The sequence below is a fragment of the Sceloporus undulatus genome, chromosome 5 (genome assembly GCF_019175285.1).
Source record: "Sceloporus undulatus isolate JIND9_A2432 ecotype Alabama chromosome 5, SceUnd_v1.1, whole genome shotgun sequence".
Lineage (NCBI taxonomy): Eukaryota > Metazoa > Chordata > Lepidosauria > Squamata > Phrynosomatidae > Sceloporus > Sceloporus undulatus.
The window spans coordinates 18608053-18634271 of NC_056526.1; the positions used below are offsets into that span (position 1 = coordinate 18608053).

General features: G+C 40.5%; 1 protein-coding gene across 7 annotated transcripts in view; it reads right to left on the reverse strand.

Moving 5' to 3' along the window:
* Positions 1-26219, reverse strand: part of CACNA1C (calcium voltage-gated channel subunit alpha1 C) — a 527437-nt gene that overhangs the window by 10837 nt on the left and 490381 nt on the right. For 3 of the 7 annotated variants that reach the window (XM_042470413.1, XM_042470416.1, XM_042470410.1), the window contains 9 exons: positions 23901-23997; positions 20164-20266; positions 15243-15344; positions 14636-14763; positions 11382-11516; positions 10056-10408; positions 7364-7390; positions 5275-5409; positions 542-651 (listed from right to left, as the gene is read on the reverse strand). In XM_042470413.1, the coding sequence (XP_042326347.1) occupies positions 542-651; positions 5275-5409; positions 7364-7390; positions 10056-10408; positions 11382-11516; positions 14636-14763; positions 15243-15344; positions 20164-20266; positions 23901-23997 (1190 nt within the window). The remainder of the gene's footprint in view (positions 1-541; positions 652-5274; positions 5410-7363; positions 7391-10055; positions 10409-11381; positions 11517-14635; positions 14764-15242; positions 15345-20163; positions 20267-23900; positions 23998-26219) is intronic. The other 4 variants (XM_042470414.1, XM_042470415.1, XM_042470411.1 and 1 more) reach the window with 2 other exon arrangements.

Genomic DNA, 26219 nt, shown 5'->3' on the forward strand with positions numbered 1-26219 from the left:
CTGCCTGGCTTAAGAGGTAGTTTTTTGGGGAAGCTCAGTCATTGTAGCTACATCTGTCAGTGCAGGATATTGGACATATCTCTTTAAAAATCTAGGTTTATAATTTAATTTGCAATTTTGGAAAATCAAGACTCCTACTTTGACTGAAAGGTTTAAATTAATAACATGGTTAAATAACCTGCACAGTATTTTTCAGACATAGCTGTCAAATTGGCAGAGTCCCATATATTCCAAACCATAACTATAAAGCACTAGTGAAAATCTGAAAAAAAAACCCTCACTGAAGTTAAAAATCTTCTATACAGATCTAAATCTAATTGCTAGTCCCAACCAAAGTAGATTAATAGAATCAATGAGATTGACATAAGTGTTAACTTATCATTAGTAACTGATTACATGATTCTACTGTACTTGGGACTAGTAGTGTATTTAGTCCCTAGTTTCATGTGATTCTAAAGAAGCAGAATAAGAAAAAACAAAGCTTGCAACATTTAATGAAATTTGACAGCATATGTATTGTAAAACATGCCAAAATTATTACTTAGTGATGAGGAATGCAGGAACCCACTCTTTGGAGAGTGCCAAGTGTCTTCTCGTTTGTTGTCTTCAGGTGGAGTTAGCTGTCTATGTTCGTCGTCTTGGTATGAGAGCCTGTAATGGAATAGGAAAAATTTTCTCCAAGATATCTAAGCTACAGATGGAGTCAGGCACTGTTTGCAGAGTGGCTTTTTAATTGATCAGCGCTCAGTCTACACTGAAGGCTGTCCTCAGACTGTCCTGAGTTATTCCCCCTACTCCCAGTTTTACTCATTACAGGGAACATGTCCTTTAAAAAACTCTGTTCCAGTACAGGAGTTGAAAGTCATATAGCTTTTCTGTTGGGCTGATTTGGTTCCAAGAGGGGCACCCTCTGCCTTCATGCGGTAGTCTAATTTTCATGTAATTATGCTTGGGTTACATGGAGTGCAATCCATTTCCTCTGGTGAATGGAAATGAAATATACAATATTAAATCTCAAGGCTTAACATAAGCAGAATTAATATAAGCAGATCAAGGCTGCGGTTCCACGAGGAGGGACTTCTTGCAACAGACGGGTTGCATCTCACGCCAGTTGGAAGAAATGTTTTTGCCAACAGTCTCAAGAACTTGATCAGGAGGGCTTTAAACTGAGTTCCGAGGGGAAGGGAGACAATATTAAGGAAGGCGAAAGGGATGGCAAAAATAGTCAAACTGACATAGAGGAAACAAGAAAAAAAGTGCAAGGACCCAACAGTGGGAGGCAAAAAAACTTGCACAGGCAGCAAGTAAAAGGGAACTATGGTCTGCGATGTCTCTACACTAATGCACAGATCATGGGAAAAAAGCAAGATGAACTCGAACTCCTAGTACAACAAAGCAAATATGATATAATAGGCATCACTGAAACCTGGTGGGATGAGTCTCATGATTGGAATGTGGAAATAGAGGGGTATAACCTTTTAAAGAGAAATAGGCCAAACAAGAAAGGAGGAGGAATAGCACTATATGTCAGAGATATTTACACCAGTGAAGAGATCCAGGACATCAATCATGGAAGCCAGGTGGAGAACATCTGGGTAAAAATTAAAGGGGAGGGAAACAACAAGGATGTTACAGTGGGAGTCTACTACAGACCCCCAAGTCAGACTGAGGAATTGGATGATATCTTTCTAGAACAGATGACCACACAGTCAGAAAAGAGAGATGTAGTAGTGATGGGCGACTTCAACTATCCTGATATTTGTTGGAAGTCAAACTCAGCAAAATCCTCAAGGCCTAGCAAATTCCTCACTTGCCTGGAAGACAATTTCATGGTCCAAAAGGTGGAAGAGGCAACAAGGGGGTCAGCTATTTTAGATCTGATCCTAACCAACAAGGATGACTTGGTTAATGGGGTGCAAGTGGTGGGATCATTAGGTGGAAGTGACCATGTTCTCCTGGAGTTTGTAATACAGTGGAAAGGAGAAGCCAGGCATAGTCAGACACGCATCCTAGACTTTAGGAGAGCGGATTTCAGTAAACTTAGAGAAGTATTGAGGGCAATTCCATGGTCAGAAATACTAAAAGATAAAGGAGTTCAGGACGGATGGGACTTTCTCAAAAGGGAGATACTGAAGGCACAATTTCAAACAGTTCCAGTGAGAAAGAAAAACGGGAGGTGTCTCAAGAAACCAGGATGGATGACTAAGGAACTTTCAACCGAGCTGAGTTTGAAACGGAAGATGTATAAGAAATGGAAAAGGGGGAAATCACAAAAAAGGAATTCAAAGAAATAGCAGGCATGTGTAGGGGTAAAGTCAGAAAAGCTAAAGCACAGAATGAACTCAGGCTTGCTAGAGAGGTTAAGAACAATAAAAAGGGCTTTTTTGGATATGTCCGCAGCAAAAGGAAGAAGAAGGAAACGGTAGGGCCACTGCGTGGAGAAGATGGCAAAATGCTAACAGGAGACAGAGAAAAGGCAGAATTACTCAACACCTTCTTTGCCTCAGTCTTCTCAGAAAAGGCAAAGGGTGCTCAACCTGAGGATAATGGAGCAGAGGACAAGATAGGGGCATTTCAGTACAGAATAAGTAAAGAGATAGTAGAGGAACACCTTATTAATCTAAATGAATTTAAGTCTCCGGGACCAGATGAACTCCATCCAAGGGTATTAAAAGAACTGGCAAATGTAATATCGGAGCCATTGGCAATAATCTTTGAAAACTCCTGCAAAACAGGAGAGATCCCAGCAGACTGGCGGAGGGCAAACGTTGTCCCCATCTTCAAAAAGGGGAAAAATGAGGATCCCAACAATTATCGTCCAGTTAGTCTGACATCAGTACTAGGAAAGATTCTGGAGCAGATCATTAAACAGAGAGTCTGTGAACATCTAGAAAGCAATGCCATAATCACAAAAAGTCAACATGGGTTTCAGAGAAACAAGTCATGTCAGACAAATCTGATCTCTTTCTTTGATAAAATTACCAGCTTGGTAGATGAAGGGAATGCTGTGGATATAGTATATCTTGATTTCAGTAAGGCCTTTGACAAAGTTCCCCATGACATACTTGCAAACAAGCTTGTAAAATGTGGGCTAGACAAAGGAACTTTTAAATGGATCTGTAATTGGTTGACCGGCCGAACCCAAAGGGTGCTCAACAATGGCTCCTTTTCATCCTGGAGAAAAGTGACCAGTGGGGTCCCACAGGGCTCTGTCCTGGGCCCAGTGCTATTCAACATCTTTATCAATGACCTGGATGACAGAATTGGGAGCATACTTATCAAATTTGCAGATGATACCAAATTAGGGGGAATAGCTAATACCCCAGAGGACAGGATCAAGATTCAAAATGACCTGAATAGACTAGAAAGCTGGGCCAAAGCTAACAAAATGAAATTCAACGCGGAGAAATGTAAGGTACAGTGGTACCCCGGGTTACGAAATTAATTCGTTCCGCGGTTAATTTCGTAACCCGAAATACCTTCGTAAGCCGAATTCCCATAGGCGCTAATGGAAAAATAGCTCTCTGCTGCCCTCCGGTGGCGGAAAATAGCGCCGCGGTTTTTTCGTAACCCGAAGAAACCTTCGTAAGCCGAAGCAATAAATCCCTATGGGATTTTTTCGTATCCCGAAAAATTCGTAACCCGGCGCATTCGTATCCCGGGGTACCACTGTATTGCACTTAGGGCGGAAAAATAAAATGCACAGATATAGGATGGGTGACACCTGGCTGAATGAAACTACGTGTGAAAGGGATCTAGGAGTCCAAGTAGACCACAAGTTGAACATGAGTGAACAGTGTGATGCGGCAGCTAAAAAGGCCAATGCTATTTTAGGCTGCATCAATAGAAGTATAGTGTCTAGATCAAGAGAAGTAATAGTGCCACTGTATTCTGCTCTGGTCAGGCCCCACCTAGAATATTGTGTCCAGTTCTGGGCGCCACAATTCAGAAAGGACATTGAGAAACTGGAGCGTGTCCAAAGGAGGGCGACAAAAATGGTGAAAGGTCTGGAAACCATGCCCTATGAGGAACGACTTAGGGAGCTGGGGATGTTTAGCCTGGAGAAAAGAAGGTTAAGAGGTGATATGATCGCCCTGTTTAAATATTTGAAGGGATGTCATGTTGAGGAGGGAGCAAGCTTGTTTTCTGCTGCTCCAGAGACTAGAACACGGAACAATGGATGCAAGCTCCAGGAAAAGAGATTCCACCTCAACATTAGGAGGAACTTCCTGACAGTAAGGGCTGTCCGACAGTGGAACAAACTTCCTCGGAGTGTAGTGGAGTCTCCTTCCTTAGAGGTCTTTAAACAGAGGCTGGATGGCCATCTGTCGGGGATGCTTTGATTGTGATTTCCTGCATGGCAGGGGATTGGACTGGATGGCCCTTGTGGTCTCTTCCAACTCTACGATTCTATGATTCTATGATAAACCAACCAAGGCCTGGCTATACAAGAATGAAATTCAAGAATTATTGGACTTGTTTGTTCAGCACTCCTTCCCTTTTGCATGCTGTTTCTTACATCTGAACCAGTAAACAATGGTTTGTATGTGATTTCAAATTAGGATTGGAAATTAGGATTGTACTTCCTATGGAAGAATGGATATGGAGTTAGTGTAGACATACTATTACCCTCATTATCTACTAGGAATATATGGGATATTATGTATATAGAATATATGGAAGGAATATCAGACATAAATGGGAACACTATGTGGGGAAATTGTGCAACTCTAGTCCCACAAAGCCAAGGATGGGGAACGTGTGACATTCCAGATACTGGACTGTACTTCTCATCAGTATTCACCATTGGCTATGGATTATGTGACTGCAAAAATATTTGGAGGAAGACATTTACCCCTGCCTCTGTCATATAGCAAAATTCAGAAAACTGCCTTGCTGGAACAATGAAATACACTCATCCCTCCGTATTTGTGGCTTTGATATTTGCGGCTTTGATTATTCATGGATTTGATTAATATGTTCTCTCTAGGAATATCTAGGTCCTCCAGTGCAACTTTATGGTCAACTTTAACTAAACGTTGCACTGAAAGACCTAGAGAGAATACTCTACTAAGCATTTATAGCTCCTCCAGTGCAGTTCTATGGTCAGTGTCTGTCGGACATTGACCACAGAGTTGCCCTGGAGGACCTACAGATTCCTAGAGAGGTGTCCTCTCAGGTAAAAACATGGCGTTTTTGTTATTTCCGGTTTTTCCATATTCACAGGGGTCTTGTACCCCTAACCCTAGCGAATATAGGGACAAGTGTACTTACAATTCACTAGGCAGTAGACGTGGTTCGCTACAGTACTCATCTTCTTCATTCAGTTGCTTATCATACATTCCCTCATCCTGAGAAGCCTCTTCCTCCTCACACACTATAGCAACTTGACTGTCTCTGGAACATGATCTATGAACAGAGAAGTCTTTATTTTATTTTGGACCCAAAGCAGTTCACAAAACACAAGGAAGCAATCATAATGATTTCCACATAGTGAAAAGAGTTCACAGACATTACAGTGGAAGCACAGACTCCTTTGTGCTATTTTCTAAAAAATCTGTAGAATGAAATCACAGAAAATTTAAATTATGAGAAAGGTGTAATACAGCTCTTGCCCACAGTGCTTAATTTTGGGATGGGGAAAGGAGATAGGAAGCATGTGCGTTAAGCTTCTGTTCAACATGCACATTTATACACTTTCTTCAAACACTCCCAAATACATAAAACCAAAGCTCCAAGCTAACAACAGACCTTAGCATGAGAACCTCAGAGAAACAGATCTGACACAAAAATAGATCTGTAAAATATCTCCTCAGGTTTGCTTCTTCTCCCTTGTTGATGCTGCACCAAAATTTTAAAGTTAAACATCTTGCTTGCCTGCAACTGATCTGCTAAAAGCATTTTTAGGAAGAGGAGATTTGGGTGTTGGGAATTAAGGCTTTGCTTTGGTTATTGTGCTAACAATTTAGTTGAAGGGCAAAATTCCTATTTAGTGAATGAAACTATTGTTTAGAGAATGAGTTTGTGAATGCAGTTCAGCTCAATTATTTCTAAAACACTTTCTTATTGTTTTGGTGATACTCACCAGTTATGAATATTTGGTAGAAAATACATTCATAACACTTTATTGTGAATTAATATGAAATAGTGGCCCATTACAAACGGGTGTAAAGTACGTACCAGGTACGTACTAGGATTAGGAAATGGCATCCCTTCTGGACACTCTAACCCTAGTACGCACCTGGTACGTACAAAATGGTGGTGCCCTATACACATGGGCGCTGCCATTAGGACATCACGAACGTGTCGCCTCCAAACAGGGCAGCGCAGACGTGATGTCCTTGCGCTGCGCGAGGGCGCCTAGGGCGCCTTTTCTGTGGCCCTGGAAGGATCTCTGAAACGGAGCTCCTTCTAGGATTTGTGTCGCTGGCGCAGCCTTTAGACAGCTGCGCCAGCAACGCAAGGCAGAAAGGGGCCGAGTGGCCCCTTTCTCCTCCTCCCCGCTGCCATTGGGTGTCCTTGGGGCATGAAGCCTCAAGGACACCCCTTGCAGGCCGTGGGGAAGCAGATCGGGGCCTGAGAGGCTGCTGCTGTGGCAGCTGAGGCCCCGATCTGGTGAGGAAAGGGCCAGATACAGGCCGCCCCAAATGGGTGGTCTGTAACGTCCCAGTGTTATATTATTTTGCTATCATTTTCAGAAAACTGGATCTTTCATAGACCTGTTAAAATTTTTATTGCAATGGTTTTTAAATTTTTTTAATGTAAAGTCGAAGGATTTCATGGCCGGCATCCATTTTTTTTGTGGGGTTTTTGGGTTATGTGGCCATGTTCCAGAAAAGTTTCTTCCTGACGTTTCGCCTGGAAAAACTGGGTGTATATATATTGTGTGAGCCTGGGAATGCAGGAGTGATTTGCATGTGTATTGTTCTGTGCTGATGGCTGGCCTCAGGCTGAGAGGCTAATGCAAACAAGGATTAATGTCTGCTAATTGGTGATCATTATCTGCTGGGAAAGCCCCTGACTCTGGATGGTTTCCCATTTGCATTTGCTGAGTCCTTATTTTGCTATTTCTCAGGACTGGTAGCCAAATTTTGTTCACTTTAAGGGTTTCTTCTTTCCGGTTGAAATTGTCCAGGTGTTTGTGGATTTCAATGGCTTCCCTGTGCATCCTGACATGGTAGTGGTTTTTAATTTTTGTTTTTATCTGTGAGCTGTCTTGTTGCCTTCTGGGAGAAAGGCAGCATACAAATGATATAATAAATAAATCAATAAACAAATCCTGAAATGAATGTTTTAAATTCAATATCCATTTGTGCATTAACTTCTATGACAAATATATTAGAGCAGGAAGGTGAGCACCTACCGCCCCACCATTTCATAACAGCGTGTCCTAATCCACCAGGGAAGCATTGGAAAGAAAAGATGACAGAATCAGGAATATAAATGGAAAGGAAGAGAGAAAATAGATTCAGTTATATATACGATATATATTGATTTTTCAGTGGAAAGCAAGGAAATAGATCCTGTACAGTATATTGAATACTTGTTCTCAGAAACATAATAAAAGTTAAGAATCTAAAAGCTGTGCTGGATCAGACCAAAGGCTATCATTTTGTCCACACACTATACAAACAACTGTTTATGGGAAGGCCATTAGCAAGATAGGAATGCAATTGCAGCTCCTCTTTCACCTTCCCCAGAAATGATAGATAGAAGCATACTGCCTTTGATATTAGTGTTGGTAATATAGTCTTTTTAACTAGAAACCATTGATAACCCCAAATTTCATGTATTTATCCAATCCTTTTAAAGTTGTCCAAGTTGGTAGCTACTATATTTTATGAAAGTGTATTTCAAAGTATAAATATACGCTCTGTGAACTACTTTATCTTTTGTAGTGTCAGTAGATAATTATGTTTTGCCAAAACTGACAGGCATACAGTACTGGCAGATATATTGGTGTAGAGTTACGTAAACGTTCCTGCAAATATAGTAATCCTTATGTTGGCTGCTAGCCTTATGCTGGCTGCTGGTTTCCAGGGAGATTTAAAATGCTAGTTATGACCTGTAATACCCTACACAACTTGGGTCCAGACTGTCTGAAGACTGTTATCTCATAGTGCCTGCTCAAGTGTTAAGATCTTCTAAGGAGGCTTTCTCTTAGTCCTACCACACTCACATTTGGTAAAAACAGGTTCTTGGGCCGTGGAATTTGCTTCCACAGGATACTGAATTGCCCTGTCTCCCAATTCTGTTTTTGCCAGCAGGCAAAGACTTCTTCATTCAAGCAGGCTTATGGATTTTAACTCATTGTATCAGAAGGGTCTCTTAATGGAGGGACGTAGCCAGGATTTTGGGAAGGGGGGGGGGTCCAAACTAAGTTCCACCATTATAATGGGGCTTGGGTGCAGTGGCACAACAGCATGCACCATTCATTGTATCTAACGGAAGGAGGGGTCTGGACCCCCCCTTGGCTACGTCCCTGTTTAATGGTCTTTTAACTCTCTTATCTCTTTGCAGACTCAGGCCCACCACCAGCATAACTCAACAGATTCTGCCAGCCAGTTCAACCTGCCTCAGCCATAGAGCTGAAGTAGCTAGCAGATAAAAGCAAGAGTCCAGTGGGGATGGGTCTGCCCCAGTGGAGTTGCTGCTGAAGGGAGTGACACCAAAGGAGGGGTTGCCCCTTTGGGGTACCCAAGGACAAGAGCTTTTACCGCTTGAAAGTAGAGGGAGGGTGCATTCTGTATTTAGCATTTAGCATTACATCATTACCATCTGTAAGTATACAGAGGCAGTCTGCAATAGGAAGGATGTGTTCTTAAGAGGACTGGAGATATCAGACTTGAGGGGGCAGTCATTATTGTGCTGTAGTGACACATGCCTTACTTACATCCCAGTTGGATTATTGTAATGTGCTCTACGTGGGCCTGCCTTTGAAGAGTGTTCAGAAACTTCAACTGGTTCAAAGAGTTGCAGCCAGTTTGCTAACTGGGGTTGGCTACCTGAATTATACAGCTCCCTTTTTGCCATAGCTCCACTTCCCATCATTCCATTTCTGAGCACAATTCAAAGTACTGGTTATGACCTTCAAATCCCTACATGGTCCAGGTCCAGGTTGCAAACTAGCCCATGCCTTAAGACCACCCTCACAGGTACATCTGGTGGGAACACAGGAGATGACCTCCTCAGTGGCTGACCCCATGCTTTGGAACTTTCTTTCTAGAGGAGTTAGACTGGCACCCTCCCTGTTTTCTTTTACCAAACAAGTAAAGACTTCTGTTCAGAGAGGCATTTGATGAATGACTATATAAGGTCTATCTTAAGCGAGTACTGAATAGTGCTAATTGTTCTGCTGCTGTGTGTGTGTTTAATGATGTATTGTTTAAACCTCCCCCCCTTTTTAATTAAAGTACACTCAGTAAATAAAGTAAATAAAATAACTGAAAAGGTTACAACAATAGAAACAATATCATAACAACTTTTGTCTTAAAGATCTGGCCCAGATCCCTAATGAGTTATCTTTGTGTTTTGTGTTTTGTATTTTAACATGTTGCACCCCACCGCAAATCTTGAGGAAAGGTGAGAAAGAAATAAAATTTATTCTTATTCCCATTCATATCATTTTAATATGGTTTTAATTTTTTTATTGTTTAGTCTTGCTTTTACTTTTTTATCTTGTAGATTTTTAACAATGTCTTTTTATTTGTTGTAAGCTGCTTTGTGTCCTGATCTGGGGAAAAATTGGATAGATGATGATGATGATGATGATGATGATGATGATGATGATGATGATAAAAAAAGGTGGAATAATAAATAATTTTAAAAAATTAAAATCTTTTGGGATACACACACACACACACAGACAGACATGTGTGCCAGGTTACTGAATCTTTAAAATATCAGGTTGGGCAACTTGTTGGATTGCTGCTTCCACAAACCCTCACCATCAAGTTGCCTCTTGCACACTTTATACGTCTTGTCTTAAGAGACTTATGCACACTTACAGTCCCATATTAATGGTGAATAACAAAAGTACTAGTAGTAGTCTTTACCTTCTGCAGCCAAGCTTCCAAGAAACTTCATGAGTTCGTGGAGTGGGTGACAAAGGGGTGCTATGGCCTTCCACAGTGCTGACAGTGCTGGGGTAGCCTGGTGGACTGGGAAAGCGGCTCAAGGCAGTGTTGTTGGCATTGTTGATGTTAGCATTGGAACCTGATGATGAATAGCTGCTTGGAGTGAAGGTAGAGTCCACAAGTTTCTCATGGGATGGAGATTCTATGTCCCCCTGATTGTTGCCAGATTTGTTGATGTGCAAAGGGCGCTGAGTAGTGAAAGTCTGAGGGAATGAACTTCTGCCATCACTTTGGTAATAGCTAACATGATTTCCAAACAAGCCACCAGCTCTCTGTGAGGAGGCAAAACATAAAACAAATCCATATTTTAGTCAGTGGATTGAAGGGCTATTTCAGATGTTGCTCTTTTCTGCATAGACTACAGTAATGTTTGTAGAAAATGCGTGTACTCTTTGTACAACTATTTATGTTAGGTGTCCTAGGGTTCTGATGCAAATGTTCAGTATAGCATGACCTCACATTGTCAAAACATTTACTCATCCAAAGTGTTTTTTTCCTTTCCTTTCCTTTCCTTTTTCTTTCTTTCTTTTTTAAAAAAACCCCAAACTGGCTGTTTATGTACCAGAAAGGATGAATAAAAGTAGAGTTCTAATAAAGGAAGGAGAGAGAAAGCTGAGGCTTGGAAATTTAGATTTTTACCAAAGAATTTGAAACATCCAAGATACCTAAGTCCAGAAGGGAGAAAAGAAAGGGTATGCCATTCCTTTCCTGATCATTTTCAAAAGGAAGTCAATAGCAACAAGATCCTCAAAAAGAAACTCTGTGTATTTACCAAGTCATTTTGTTTTGGCAGTGAGTCCTTTTGGATAAAGCTCTGAAAACAAATACCTGTCTCTAAAAGCTCAATGTATCTCTCACATCATAGTTTCCTCATTATACATCAATCTGCCTCCCATCTATCAAACATTCTCATGTTATCATGCTTAACATCTTGCTTTCTTGCTTGTTAACAGGTGCCAATGGCACATGTACATGTTTGTGTAATGACTAGCTGGATTAAGGAGCACCTTTATGCAACTTCTGAGAAAGTTCAACTATTTTTGCACTGGCAACCAAATATCTTTTGTTGGACTACAACTTCCATGATCCCTCATCATTGCTGTACTGGCTCAGGCTCAGGGTATACGCAGTTCAGCAACAAAATTATTATTATTATTATTATTATTATTATTATTATTATTATTATTATTTCTAGGGCCACAGGTGCCCAAGCATGCTGATAGAAACAACAGAAAAAACACTTACTCTGAAGATGTCATCTTCAGAGGCAGCAGAAACAGCTTCTTTCATGGCCTTGTCTAATTCCTCTTCTGCTGTTAAATCTCCAGAGATTGCCCTTCGAATCTCTGGTCCAATGTCATGTAATGTGCGCAAACCAGCCTGAAAGACAATATAAGTAAGAGAAATAAAAGTAGCCCTTAAAAAATTAACTAGATTCCTAGATTCCATTCAGGGGTAGCTTTGTTGGCCATTTAACAAATACAAACAAAAATCCATCAGTGGTACCTTTATTGTCCAATTGAAATGCACAGTAGAGTTGTTACAAGCTTTTGAAGCTCCATGGGCTTCTTCATCAGGCAAGATGTTACAAAGCAAAAATTGCAAATGTTAGTCAGATGCCTGCATGTTGTTTCAGTCCTTAGTAAAGATGTTATGATGAGGAGGATATTTTCCTCATGAGAAAACGTAGAGACTTCTTGAGGAATCCATTGTTCTCTGCCTACAAAGAGGCCTGTGACCTCACTGGAATGGAGACATATTGGATTGCAAAAAAGGGGCCCCTGTTGAGATGCAAATGGACTTTACATTTCTTGGGCTTTGAAAATCTCCCTATTGCCAGCATGGCCAGAAGGAGGAGGAGCCTGCCTGCAAAAGATATCCTCCCCATCATAACATCTTTACTAAGGACTGAAATAACATGCGGGCATCTGATTGACATCTCCAATTGTTTTTTCCCCCTCTTGTTTGGTTTGTAACATCTTGCCTGATAAAGAACCCCATGGAGCTTTGAAAGCTTGCAACAAGTATATTGTGCATTTCAGTTGACCAATAAAGGTATCACTGAAGGTTTCTAGATGTTACTGACCATCAATGAAATGCTACAGCAAAAGAGCTGTCAGGGGGCCAAGTTATTTGGATTCCAGTAACACATCACTCATAAAAATCTAAAACTGGGAATGAACTGAAAGTATTTTGCAATTCAAACTGACTTAACCATGATATGGTCCTAAAACAGTATTTACCCTGAATAGTGTTCTGAGTTCTGAACATTGTGCAGTTCTGAAGCAGTGATTTCCCTGTATCGAGCATCAAAAGCAGAATCTCAAAAAATTTACACATGCTTAAGTTTCACTGATTACAATAGAACTTAACAAAACTTAACTTCTTTGTGGTCTCTGTGCCTCATGCAAATGGGTTCTGTGCCTAATATGGAGTTGCCACTTGGAACATTCTAGAGCTGAGTAGCTTGGCAAGAATACCACACCTCTCCCGCATACTGCGCAGATCCTAGGCCACCAAGCTACTTTTCCTGTGTTTCAGTCCACCAGTAGAACAGCTTGACTTCATCAGTTCTCCTGCTGAGTAGTTTCCCTCACTCTTTGTCTTCATTTTTTTCTTTGAGTACATATATGACTCTTTTTCTTTCTTCATAACTTTTATATTCTTTATTTTTGTCAACCATTGAAATATATATATATTTAAAAAAACTCTCACTTTACCTCACTGTCCTCTCTATCTCTCAAATAACTTGTTCTTTCTCTGCATTTCTTCCATATGGTTAAATTACCTGACCCTATCTAGGAACAGTTTATTTGTATTCAAATATTAAGGCCGTGAATATAGGCTTTTTGAGTACAGTATGGAAATATTCTTGCTGTAGCTACTGTTGTGCACTAACAGCACACTTACATGCAGTTCTATTCAGTTCTATTCAGAAGTAAGTTCTAGTAAATTAAATGGTGCCCACTCCACCAAAGTATGTGTATAAAATTGCAGCCTGAATCACAGCCTATTTTCTTCAGAAAAGTTTAAAAGAATATGGTCAAAGAGATAAATCAAATACTTTATCTTGAAGACAGTGGCATCACTAGAAGAGTGCAGGGGGTGCAGGCTGGACTGGGTGACACCCCAGAAGAGGAGTGAAAGCTAGCTGAGTGCATGCCCCTCCCTGCCATGTGCTATTTTACTCACGAGTAGAGTGGCACGCGGCAGTGAGGTGAGGGAGTGTGCCCTTTTGGCTCTGTCTGTCAGAAGCTGTGCCTTTTGCCCTGGGTGACACCCTGGGCAGTGATGCCACTGCTTTAAGGTAATAAGATACTTGAAATCAGAAATTCTAATAGAAATAGAATATAGACAAAATCCAATATTGGACTTTTACTTGCAGAACAGCAGAATTCAGCCCAAAGCAGGTGGGGTCATTCCCTCTTCCTGCTTCAGCTTCATGCATATCCCTGAAAACTGTAGCCATTTGAATGATGTGGGGCTTGAAAAAAAAAGTGATGGCATACATGTTGTTAACTCCTATCCTAAAGATTGTGGTGAAAAATTGGCATTCTAACATAGTCTCATCAGTATGTATTTTAAATTGGGACTGGGAAGCACAAGGGGGAACTAGCAACTCAATTAGTTTTTTAAATGAAAGTTTTCCCCCTCAACAATTAGAAAATGTGTGGTTTAGATTTTGGTGAGAAGGACAATAGAAATTGTTGGTAGATAAGATACTTCAGTGTCATAATGTTAAAGAATATGCCAATAGCCTGTCAGGGATGATGGGAGTTGTAGCTGTTCACCTCTGGCTCGAACTCACCACCTTGTTACGCACCGGCGCTGACCAGTTTTGGCCAGTGGTTAAAGCTTTGCTCAAAAGCAGCAGAGTTACAGAGAATAGGCTGAAGACCCTGACAAACTCTCCAAGCCTTCTCACTCTTGCTTCCACAGAAGTCTTCACACTTCTTCAGGATCCAGCTGGCTCTTGTATCTTCACCCAAGACACCAGACAACTCAGTAGTCTTATATAAAAGATCTACTTTATTCTACTATATACAGCTCCAAAACTATCCAATACAACTCCTCACTATTATTCACTACTATCCACTACTACTACCCACAAAATACATTGAGATTCATAGTCATTATTATAGTCATTGGAAAATACCACCCACTCTTGTCAGTTTCCTCCCAGTGGGCGTGTACAACCATTTCATTGGTTTTCTTGGTTCATCCCATAATTAATGATTTCATCATTTCACCTTGTCCACTTTAACAATTCTCAGGTGTGTTCAATTATCCACTTTACATTTCTGTCCTTGGCATTTAGGACTTGCTAATTGCATTACCTTTTATACCTGTGTGACTTCTAATTGCTTTTGCTGAGTCATCCTGACTCTCACATACAAGTTTTATTTTTTTCACTGTATATCCCATGTTGCTTTTTCCTTAACATAGCCTACTTTCTGTTTTAATTCCTACAGATTTTAGTCTATTTGCCTATTTCTTACCTGAAGAGACAGAGCATTCCGTTGTGAAGGTTTACCAACAAGGCCCTGTTCTTTCCGTTTTTTAAATTTCCGGAAATACTCTTGAATCAGGAATGTGGCATAGAACTTCCCAACAGTTACCTCATCATCTAGGTGGAAGGTTTTAAAACAAATCAACAAACAAACAAACAGTAAAAATAAAGTAATGATCAGATTTATTTTTTTGCTTTTCTTATTCATTGATGAACTGCTGTTTACTGATAATAGTGCCTAGTAAGGCATGTGACCCTATTACATTCATAAAATCTAGTCTCCAATCTATTGTCCAAAGGTGATTACAATGGTTTATGTAAGGCATTCTTGGAGCTGCCATTTGGCAATAACAGAAGATCTCATTATTGCCAAATGGCGGCTCCGAGAATGCTTTACTGATGGGACAAGAGAGTACTGACACCTCCATGATGATTACTCACAGGAAAAGTGTGTGGGGGTGTGAATGCAGATCACAGGTTTCTCACGATTTCTGATGCTTTCCTGACAAATTATACTCGAGAAGCCTTTCGTGTGATATTCTCCTTTGAGATTGACAGTGGTATTAAACAGGGAGCTGAAAAAAAGTTGCACTCACCACCTGCTGGGGGCACAACCTGATCCAACAGTTTCATGCTAGTACGCTTCCAGATTTTCTTAATGATTGCACGCAGCTCTTCATTGGCTTGCTCCAAATTACCTACCAGAGGAAATAGTAGTCAGAAAAGAAATTATGGGTGGTAAACCATAAATACAAAACAATAATATGCCCAGTTTTATGCAATCATGTAAAAAAAAAAAGAAAAGAGGATGACTTTTAAAACAGCATCCTCAGGAATATATTTGATCCTATTGAAGAAAAGGAAGTCTAGGAAGAACAATAAATCCCAAGCCTCTATATGTCTCTCCTACAGTCGACAAAGCATAGTGGAGAGATTAAAACAAAGCATTTAACAGCAGTTTGGACGCATTCTGTGTATGGATAAGCATTTGAGTAAACAGCATTTTAAAAAGATACCTAAGGAGTATTCCGCTGCAGATGAAAACACTGTGTGATAAAAATCCAGATACTAGAGATTCTGAGAATGAACAATGCTGTGGTGGAGTCAAATATGAAATATGTATTTCTAAATGACTAAATGGCACACAGAATCAATGTAGTGATTAGAGTTCATGAAGCTAGCCTTAACACAATTATAAAGATAGATATAGGAGTACCCAGTGCAAAAATGTCTAGAGTTAAATAATCTGATCAGCAATATGAAATTTGAAAAGCAGCCAAGACACCTCAGAAGAAGGTCTGTGTGGCCCCCCCCGCCAAGCTTCTATGTGTAATCTAATTATTATACTGCTAGAACTGAAGGCTTTATCATGTTACACAATGTAACAGCACATGAATATTGTGTATAGATCATGATTCACATTATCTTCACAATGAGGTAGTTGTATGATTAATTAATAGCAGTTTTTAGGTATTTAACATTTTTTGGCCTCAGATATACGACATCACTACATAACCTGGAATTTAGTTAGCTTTGTAAATGCAAGTTAAAATGAGAATTCGAAGAGCATGAAGCAAGCAAAATCAACCCATACGTTCTGACATGTTAACATGTGTATCAGAATCAACATTTCAGTCAATACTGAGACAAATGAAAAATGATTTAGTCTCTGCCTGCTGCAAAAAATGGTGCTTGCTTTGGAAGAATATATTTTATTATTTCTGCATGTCTAAAAATCAGTTCATAATGCAGGCTTAAAACCATAACAGATAAGATACAACATAAAATCCTTAAAAGTAAAAGCAGGCACAATTATCATTTAACTTCCCCTGAGGTTGAGATACTGTGACTTTGCCAAGGTCACCCAGTGCTTTCTCGAGAGTTGTACTCCAGTGCTCAAACCACATGCTGGCTGTAACTAAAACCTTATTTAGTTTATTAAACACTTATTTATCCCCAGTCATTAGATACTGATATATATAGGGTATTCTGGGTAATACTTAAGTCTGTGCTTCAGTGATCTTCACAATAAAAAGAATAGGGGAGTGGTCCCCAAGTCTGCCTGTTTGCATGACCCTGCTGATTGAACATGTTTCCCAAAAGTTTATTACAATGTATTACTAAGTGATCTCAAAGATCTCAGAAGGATTTTAAAAATAATATATTGTATAAGACAGTGGTTTACAGTTTTCCTGTCTTATGTCCTACAACTCACTCTGTCAGAATACTTGGGTTCTACAGTGACAGAAACAAAAGCTCCCTTTTCCAGGAATGGACACTGATATGTTTTTGTCCAATTATTAATACAAATACCACTGGTTGAGAATAGGAATATAAAAATATTCACAAATGTTCTTATTCTTAGTGAGAATGAGTGACTCATCATAGTGCCTGAGCTGCACCTTGATAGAAACAAAAAGCTTACTTTTCTGGAGAAGTACATTTATTTTTTTGTTAATATATTTATCATTTTTGTTCAGTTTCAAAAATACTGGTTCAAAGAAAGCTGTCAATCAGCACAGTTTTTCACACCTGTGATACTTTTATCAGTAGCAGCAGTAGCAAATAACAAAAAACTTGTGTCTTGCACATTTTTTATTCCAAAACCCAGTATTTTTTGCATACAGAAAGTCCTATGGGAGATTTTTTTTGCCAAATAAGTTTCCAAGATGAAAAAAGAAAAGAAAAGAAAAGAAAGAAAAGCAAAACCTCTCATCATCTCATTCAGCAGGAAACTTTAATGTTTTTCCTCTTTCATGTGAAAATCAAATAAGCAAAAATCCTCATCCCTTTAAAATTAAAAATGACCTGTGGCTTATTGTGGATTGAATTATTTAAAAATCAAGTTCAGATTTTATATTTTGCATGCAATTATGACTCTTCCAAAGCCAGACTTTCCAAATGAACCTGGATCTACAGTTCGGGATTTGCATATTCGGGAAAATATGCATTCTGAATTCGTTTCCATCTACGTATTCTCCTGTCTTATATATTTACCTATATGTCCTCTCCCCAAACCTACCATGCCAGGTATCCCACCTAGATTGTATACATTTAGAAGTAGTTTTACTTTAAGGGCAGACAGGTAAGTAATACTCCTGGAACAAAACAAAAAGCCCCCTCTAATTATCTGCATTCTCTCTCTGTCTCTTTTTCCTTCCCAGCACATTGGTTGTTGCATTTTCCCCCAGCACAACAACCATTTTTGTCTCCCCACTAATTCCATTTGGGGCTCGATGTCTAGCTAGGTTAATTGTGTGCTGGATGCTGATGCTTAAAGATGTACCCCAGGGATATATCCCTCCGTTCTGATTGTTTTCCACTGAAACCATATCCCATGGTCTCATGCCAGTCTTAGATTTCCACACACCATGGTCACCTAACATACTATTCTGAGTTGACTCAGCATTATCATATTCTGTGCTAAATGTTTTTCTGCAGTTCTCAGCATTTCACTCAAAAAATAAACTTCACTTTGTTCTCTGCAGATTACTCTCACATAAGTGAGCATACAATGACAGCTATGCAGTGCAATGGAGTTTACTATACATTAACTCATTTCCTTTTCTTCTTTTCTAATTTCAGAAGATAAAGTTTGGAGACAAATCTCTATGTTCAAGGCATGGTGTGTCTAACTAGAAGATGGATTGTGGGTGGGCAGTGGGGGAGGTAAATCAGATATCCTTTCTCCCAACACAGAACTATGTCTGCTGTTCCAAGCACCCTTTCCTTCTTCTGTTTTCATTTCATCACCTTTTTCAAGGCTGAATTTTGGTGACCAAATTATACAGCTGGAAGAGACCACAAGGGCCATCCAGTCCAAACCCCTGCCATGCAGGAATCAAAGCACCCCTGACAAATGCCCATCCAGCGTCTGTTTAAAAACCTCCAAAGGAGGAGACTCAATCACTCTCTGAGGCAGTATGTTTTACTGTCAAACAGCTCTTACCATCAGGAGGGTCTTTCTCATTTTTATGTGGAATCTCTTTTTGTGTAGCTTGAATATATTGCTCAGTGTTCTGGCAGTGGAGTCACTTGGGGTGTGTGGCCCGCAGTGGGTGATACCTCAGAAGAGGGGTGACATGAGGAGGCCTTCTCCACCAACATAGCTGAGTGCTGAGTGCGCCTCTGCCAGTTTGCTGAGGTGGTCTCTCAAGGAGACCACCACCACCATGACAGAGTGACCCTTTGCTGGCTTGCTGTGGTGGTGCAAGTCTCCTCACAAGAAAATCACCACTGTGGCAACAAAGGAGGGCTGAATGTCCCTATGCCAGCTTGCCTAAGCAGCACAAGCCTCATGACGAGGAGGTTTCTTTGCAAGGAGGCCAGCACTGCTGCAGCAAAGCTGGTAGAGTGAGCCCAGCCCTCTGTCTTGCTGTGGTGTAGAGGCCTGCAACGCCATGTCCTTTTTGCAACTGCCATTCCCCGGCAGGTGACACCACAGGTTGGGATGCCACTGGTCTCTGGAGTGGTGGAAAACAACCTTTCTCTATTCTTAATATGACACTGCTTCAAATATTTTAACATGGCTATTACGGTATGTCAGCACTTAATCTTCTCTTCTGCAGGCTAAATTTACCCAACACCCTAAATCTCTCCTCATAGGGCATAGTTACCAGGCCTTTCACCATTTTGGTTGCTCTCCTCTGGACATGCTTGTCCACATTCCTCTTGAATTGTGATTCCCAGAATTGGACACAATATTCCAGGTGAGGTCTGACCAAAGCTGAACAGAGTGGTACTATTACTTCCCTCAATCTACACTGTATTCTTATTGATACAGCCCAGAATTGCATTGGTTTTCTAAGCTGCTACATCACATTGCTGACACATGTTCAGCCCATGGTCCACTAAGACTTTTAGATCCCTTTTGCATGTACTGCCATCAAGCCAGGTGTCACTCATCCTATATCTGCATTTCATTTTTACTGTCCAAGTGCAGTATCCTACATTTCTCCCTGCTGAAATTCATTTTGATAGTTTTGGGCCAGCTTTCTAATCTGTTAAGGTCATTTTGAATTTTGATCCTGTCCTCTGGGGTATTGACTCCTCTTCCTAATTTGGTGTCATCTGTAAATTTGATAAGCATGCTCTCTTTTATATCATCCAAGCCATTGATCAAGAGGTTAAATAGCTCTAGGCCCAGGACAGAACCCTGTGGTATCTAGCAAGTCATGTCTCTCCAGGATGAAGAAGAGCCACTGGTAAACACCCTTTGGGTTCAGTTTGTCAGTTAATTACAAATCCACCTAACAGTTGCATTGCCTAGCCCACATTTTACTAGCTTTTTTCAAGGGTATCATGGGGAATCCTTGTGATGATGGCCATTTACTATTTCCCCACCATAGAACCAAGTATAACGATCTTTTCAACCTTTCTGACCTGATGTAAGACACTATTTTTCAATTCAGTTAATTGTGTAGCATTACTTAAGTGTACTTAGACATTACAGAGAAGAAGGCTGTATAACTAACAAGAGGTACTTGGTTCTGCATCTGATGACTCCAAATGCCTTACCTTCTGTTTTGATTCTCAGTGCTGTTCTGACCAGTGCAAATAAGGTTGCATTAAACATAACTGTTCCATCACTATTGAGCGGCATATTCATGGATACAAGGCGCTATGGGAGAAGAAAAGAATACAAAGAAGCAGGAAAATGTGTCATTAACTGGAGTTAATCATCTGATACTGAATGATGCTTAGTTCTTTCATACAGTGTTCGCTTGTCAATTTCAGGATTAATTCAAAGACTGCTACATTCTTCATTTCTTTCCCTTTGTTATTATTTATGTGGAGACTGCAGAACTGTCCAAGACAAGTCAAATACTGTATAAACCTAGCATGCTGTATCCAGAAGTGACAATTTTAAAATATTTTAGAGATACAATGGTATTGTCCCAGCTACCAACAGTCTAAATTTTGTAGGCTTGATGATTCAGTGTCCTGAGTTTTGTGGCAATTCACCATTAATAATGATCTTCTTCATTTTTAAACCTGATACATTTTCATCTGTCATTAAATTTCATGATATAATGTAGCAACTACATTTTCCTAATTGCATACATCTGAACCATAGTTAAGGAACTAAGGAATGGTTATTGATATGACTTGTAGCTTTTCAGTAGGAACAGAATATTAATATCATACTGCACACATCATACACATACATACTACTTTTCTGCCAATACAACCAAGGCAGTTTACAATGAAAGTAATGGCTTATCTAAAAGAAAAAAGGGATTGGATACAAGGAAAATAAATTGATACAAGAAATTAGAAGACTAGGAATGGGGAAGGCAACTATGGGGTGAAGCAGACTAGTGGCTGCTCCAACCCTGACTGACTGGCACCTGTAGATTCTTTCTCCACAACATTGCCAAGATCCGTCCATTCCTCTCAGCCTCTACTGCCAAGACTCTAGTCCATGCCCTAGTGGTTTCGCGAATAGATTATTGTAACCTCCTTCTGACAGGGCTTCCTCTTTCACACCTCCTTCCTTTAATCTCTGTCCAGTATTCAGCTGCCCGTATTGTCACATCCGCTCACCGCTTTGACCATGTTTCACCTCTTTTATCCTCCCTTCATTGGCTCCCCTTCCCCTTCCGCATCCGGTACAAGCTTTTATTATTGACTTTCAAAGCCCTCCATGGATTGGCCCCTCCTTACTTATCTGACCTTCTTTCTCCTTACATTCCTACTTGCATCCTCCACTCTTGTAGTCAAGGTCTCCTGTCACAGTGTAGGACTACCACTGCCCCCTCCCAAATTTGTCCCTTCTCGCTTGCTGCCCCTTACTCCTGGAACCTTCTTCCCCCACATGCACACCTCATCACTTCTCTACCCAGTTTCAAAACTGAGTTAAAGACTATATTGTTTAGAGAAGCATTCCCAGAGGCTAGCCCCTCTCTGACCCAGGAAGCCTCCTTTTAACCATTAATTAAGAAGCCAAGCACTTCCTCCAGTCCATCTGCCTTGGTCCAGGCCTCGGAGGTGGAGAACTGCTGGACCTGATCCCATTCCCCACCACCACTCCCTTCTCCTTTTGTGTCGTGTCTTCTTAGATTGTAAGCCTGAGGGCAGGGAACTGTCTAACTAAAAGATTGTATGTACAGCACTGTGTAAATTTACAGCGCTTTATAAATAAAGGTTAATAATAATAATAATAATGGTGACTCGACACCACAGTCCTGGGGCTGGCTGCTACCACAGCCCTGAATGAGCAGCTGGTAAGGAGTGCCTTTTCAGTGTTCCTTTTTTGACTGGCTTCAGGCTGCTTTAGGCAGCTGCGGAGCAGCTTCCAGCCCCTCCAGGGGTGTGCATCATCTGCATACCCTGTCTCCAAGGCAGCCGGAAGCCACTCTTTCCTGCCTGTCTGTTTCGGTCCTATGAAATAACTAGAAAAGCTCTTAAAGAGTAAAGATATACAACAGAGTACAAAAGTCAGAATTGTACAAGCCATTATTTCCCTATTACCATGTACGGATGCGAGAGCAGGACAGTGAAGAAAGTGGATAAAGAGAAAATCAATTCTTTTAAGATATGGTGCTGGAGAAGGTTGCTGAAGATACTGTGAACGGCAAAAAAGATACACAAATGGGGCCTAGAACAGATCAAGCCTGAAATTTCCCTGGAAGCCAAGATGACTAAATTGAGGCTGTCATACCTTGGCTGCATCATGAGAAGGCATGACTCCTTGGAAAAGACAATAATGCTAGGAAAGGTTGAGTGCAGAAGAAAGACAGGAAGACCATATGCCAGATGAGTGGACTCTATGAAGGAGATCACGGTATGAATTTACAGGACCTGGGCATAACAGTGAAGGATAGGGAGTCTTGGAGATGTCTTATCCAAAGGGTTACCATGAGTCAAGAGTCAGCAACGACAGCAACAATACAAGGAAGAAAATAAATCTAGGTATTGATTTTAATATAAAAACTTAAGTGGCAGTGCGGGTGACAGTTCTGTGAGGAGAAGATTGAATGGGCAGTTGTTCTAGCCAAGACAACAAAGTAGGATTAGATGTCTCTATCTTTGATGTGACCAGGTAAAATTGCCACTTGTCCCAGATGGTCAAGGTGTTTTTGACTGTGATTGTCCCATACTGACCCACACATCTGTCAAGGACCACCAGGGCTTCTCCAGTTCATTTTGGAAATACTTGCCTTTTCCTATTACATCTTCATCTTTATGATAAATGAATTGACTAAAGGTTGTTATCTGGCTGTGTCCTAAGCTACCATTTTCTGTTTCATAAGAAAAATCTGCTGACTACAACCCAAAGAGATAAAAGGTAGAACTATACTAGTCAGTGAAGAGAAGGCACAATCCTACCTTTGTTACTCTGCTTCATGATGACAGCAAAGATGTTGGCCAGATGGGCTATATAATATACCTGATACTGAAACTTTATTTTGTAGAATCAACAGTACTTGAGCATTTCTTTTTATAAGCTCTTCCTCAGACTGCTGACCCATTATTAACTGAAGGACTTAAATATAAGGGGAAATCTAGGAACAATTGAATCTTCTTTATGGTAAACCTGGCAGGGTCTACTGTCCCACACTCCCTGTTATATCAGGAAACTTTGTTATTGTGTAGTTATTTCCTAACAGAATATTTGTTAGCTGCTAACTTTTTTCCTACTGGAAAAATGGACAAAATACAGAATGCCAGGAGCAAACAGGTAAACATGCTTTAGAGGTTTTGTCAGACTTGATTATGAATATTTAAGTGACTGAAACCTTATCGATAGTGTAGGCTTTGTTGCTCACTTACTTAACCCCATTAATACCACCTTGGGTAGAGAAGAACTTTCAGTCTGTGTCTTTTACCAGCTGAGTACCTGCAGTTTGCTTCCCCATTCTATAAGTGGTAGCTTCTGGGCAGGATGTAGAAGATATGGAATATGATCCAGAAGTTCCTCTCAGACTAAACTTTGCAATTAAAATGGGAATGCAGCAATATAAATGTTATGCTACCCTCTAAATACCAATTGCCTTAAGCAACTAAAAATCAGAGCACTTAGCAAGGACATATTTGGATCAAGAAATGTGTTTTTAAAAGAGAATTTCATCTTAGTTACTGGTTTTTCATAGCACAGCCTTTCCCAAGCAAGCATGTTAGATGTTGTTGGACATCAACTCCTAGCATTACCTAGCATGGCTAGTGGTCAGGAATAATGCAAGTCAATATCCAACAAGATCTGGGGACCATCTGCTGGGAAAAATTACATAAAACATGAACAAGTATCATACCTTGCAAGCTACCCGATGAGGACAGAGTTTTCCAAAACCCAGGGGAGGTTGTATCCGACGCAAGAGTGTCACCACATCTAGATGCTTGATACGTCCCCTGTAAGAAAATGGAAAAGGAAAAAAGAACTGTCACATATAGTAATTAATATATTGTATTTAGTTGTCTGAATTAAAACATAATAGTAAAGCCCTGAATACCTCTATTATTAAGGGTTCAGAATACATGCCAATTTCCAAGTCTCTCTCTCTCTCTCTCTCTTTCTGATAGTTGTAACAACGTCCCACATGTGTATTGTCTGTATGTACCTTGCTCTATATTTTCCATTTGGAACATAATATTAAATCTGATAATAGTTTTATTTAGAATCATAGATACCTAAGAGTTGGAAGAGACCTCAAGGGCCATGAGGTTCAACCCCCTGCCATGCAGGAATACACAATCAAAGCACCCTCAACAGGATCCTGCCACTTCAGCCCATTAACCAGGTCATCACTGTTGGTTAGGATCAGATCTAAAATCTGCAAAGCAAGTGACAAATTTGTTGGGCCTTAAATTTTTGGCAAGAGTTTTGAATTCCAACAAATATCAGGATAGTTGAAATACTACATCTCTGAATGTGTGGTCATCTGTTCCAGGAAGGCATCATCCAAGCCCTCAGTCTTAGCAGTTTGGCTTTTTCAGTTCACAAGTTCAACTTTTTGCTCTCTGGGGGCTTATGGCCTCAAAGACCTTTTTCAAGAAATGAACAGAACAACCCCCCCCCCCAAAAAAAAACCTGGAAAGCATGTACCTGTATTTACAGTAGAAGAGAAAAAGGAGACAAAATCCCATCTGCTGTGTGACGATCCAAAAACTTATTTCTTACAAAGCCCAATGCTTTTGGCAAATTGGTGACAAGGCTGAAACACATTGGGCTTTTTAAGAAATAAAAGTTTTGGAATCATCACATAGCATGTGGGACTTTGTCTCCTTTTTCTCTTCTACTTTTTCCAAGAAATGTCTTAACTGTGGGGCAAAGATTCTGTTTCTGATGGTCACATGTATTGTCTCCTCTGCTTGGTCAGGGACCATGCAGTTGACTTGTACCCAATTTGCCAGACAAGCAAGGTGTAACAGATCTTCCCATCTTAAAGTTTTTCAATGGGAAGGGTCCTCTTAACTGCAGCTCTTGAAACTCAGAATAAGCCACTTCATACAGTTTGGGTGGCTATCTGCTCACACTTTTCTTTAGCCATGGAGAAACAGCTGGAGTGCTCAGTGAGCCAGACTCCTCTGCCCCTCTTTGGACCTCAGACAACCAAACCTGACTGTTGTTTCTGAAGGAAGCTCCTGTGACTGCCTCATATTCCACATGCTGTTTCTCATTTTTCCCTTTACTAAGCACCTATCAATGCTACTTTCCATTCCACAATCAGTTAGTGTCCTTTTTCAGAAGATGACAAGTTATTCCTACTGATACTTAGTTCTCTGTATAACTCAACATGAACTGCCCCCATTGAGAATCTTCTGATTCATGCAGCCTTCAGGACCTATTGATCAAGAGATTGCTACGTTCCTACAGAAAGGTGGGATAGTGTGAGTCTGCTCAACTCTGTCACCTCATGGGTTCTATTCAGGTTATTTCACGATACTCAAACAGGGCAGGGGCTTGCACCTGAGATTGTTTCTCAGGAAAGTTAGTAGCTTCGTTCCCTAAAACCTTATCCAATATTTCACCCTCCCTTCTCAAAGTATAATAGTTCACCTTAATAGACTTACAGAAAACTTCATTTCATATCAGTATTCACCCTTTTAGCAGATGTTTCCTCTGATTCTGTCAGACTGGAGCATATTTGCCGTTGCAACAGCCCAAGGATTTTCATGAAATGTCGGGCTGTGGTAATGGCATGACTAAGGGTCAAAGGAGTTTCTGTATGCCCATATTTAGATGACAGGCTGATAGTCTTCTCTTTTTTCCATCATCTGCTTTGTGGTGTCCTTCCTTTGGTATCTGGGCTTCATGATAAATTGGGAGAAGTCTTAACTATGTTTATCACACTGTATTCAGTTTATAGGGACAGTGCTCAATTCCATAGAGTCAGACATTTCTACTGCAGTACAGAGTTCTTCCAGTAAAGGCCTTGGTACAAAAGCACTTAAGAAATCATCATGCCAAGGCCATATCCATTCAGGTTCTACTCATTCTCATGATGGCAACTACCATGGTACTTCCTTTCACCTGGATGAGACCGCTTCAGAATTGCTTTCTGGATCACTTCAATCCTGAGCAGCACAGTCCAAGCATGTTCTTCTTGGTACCTCGCACTCTCTGCTTGTGG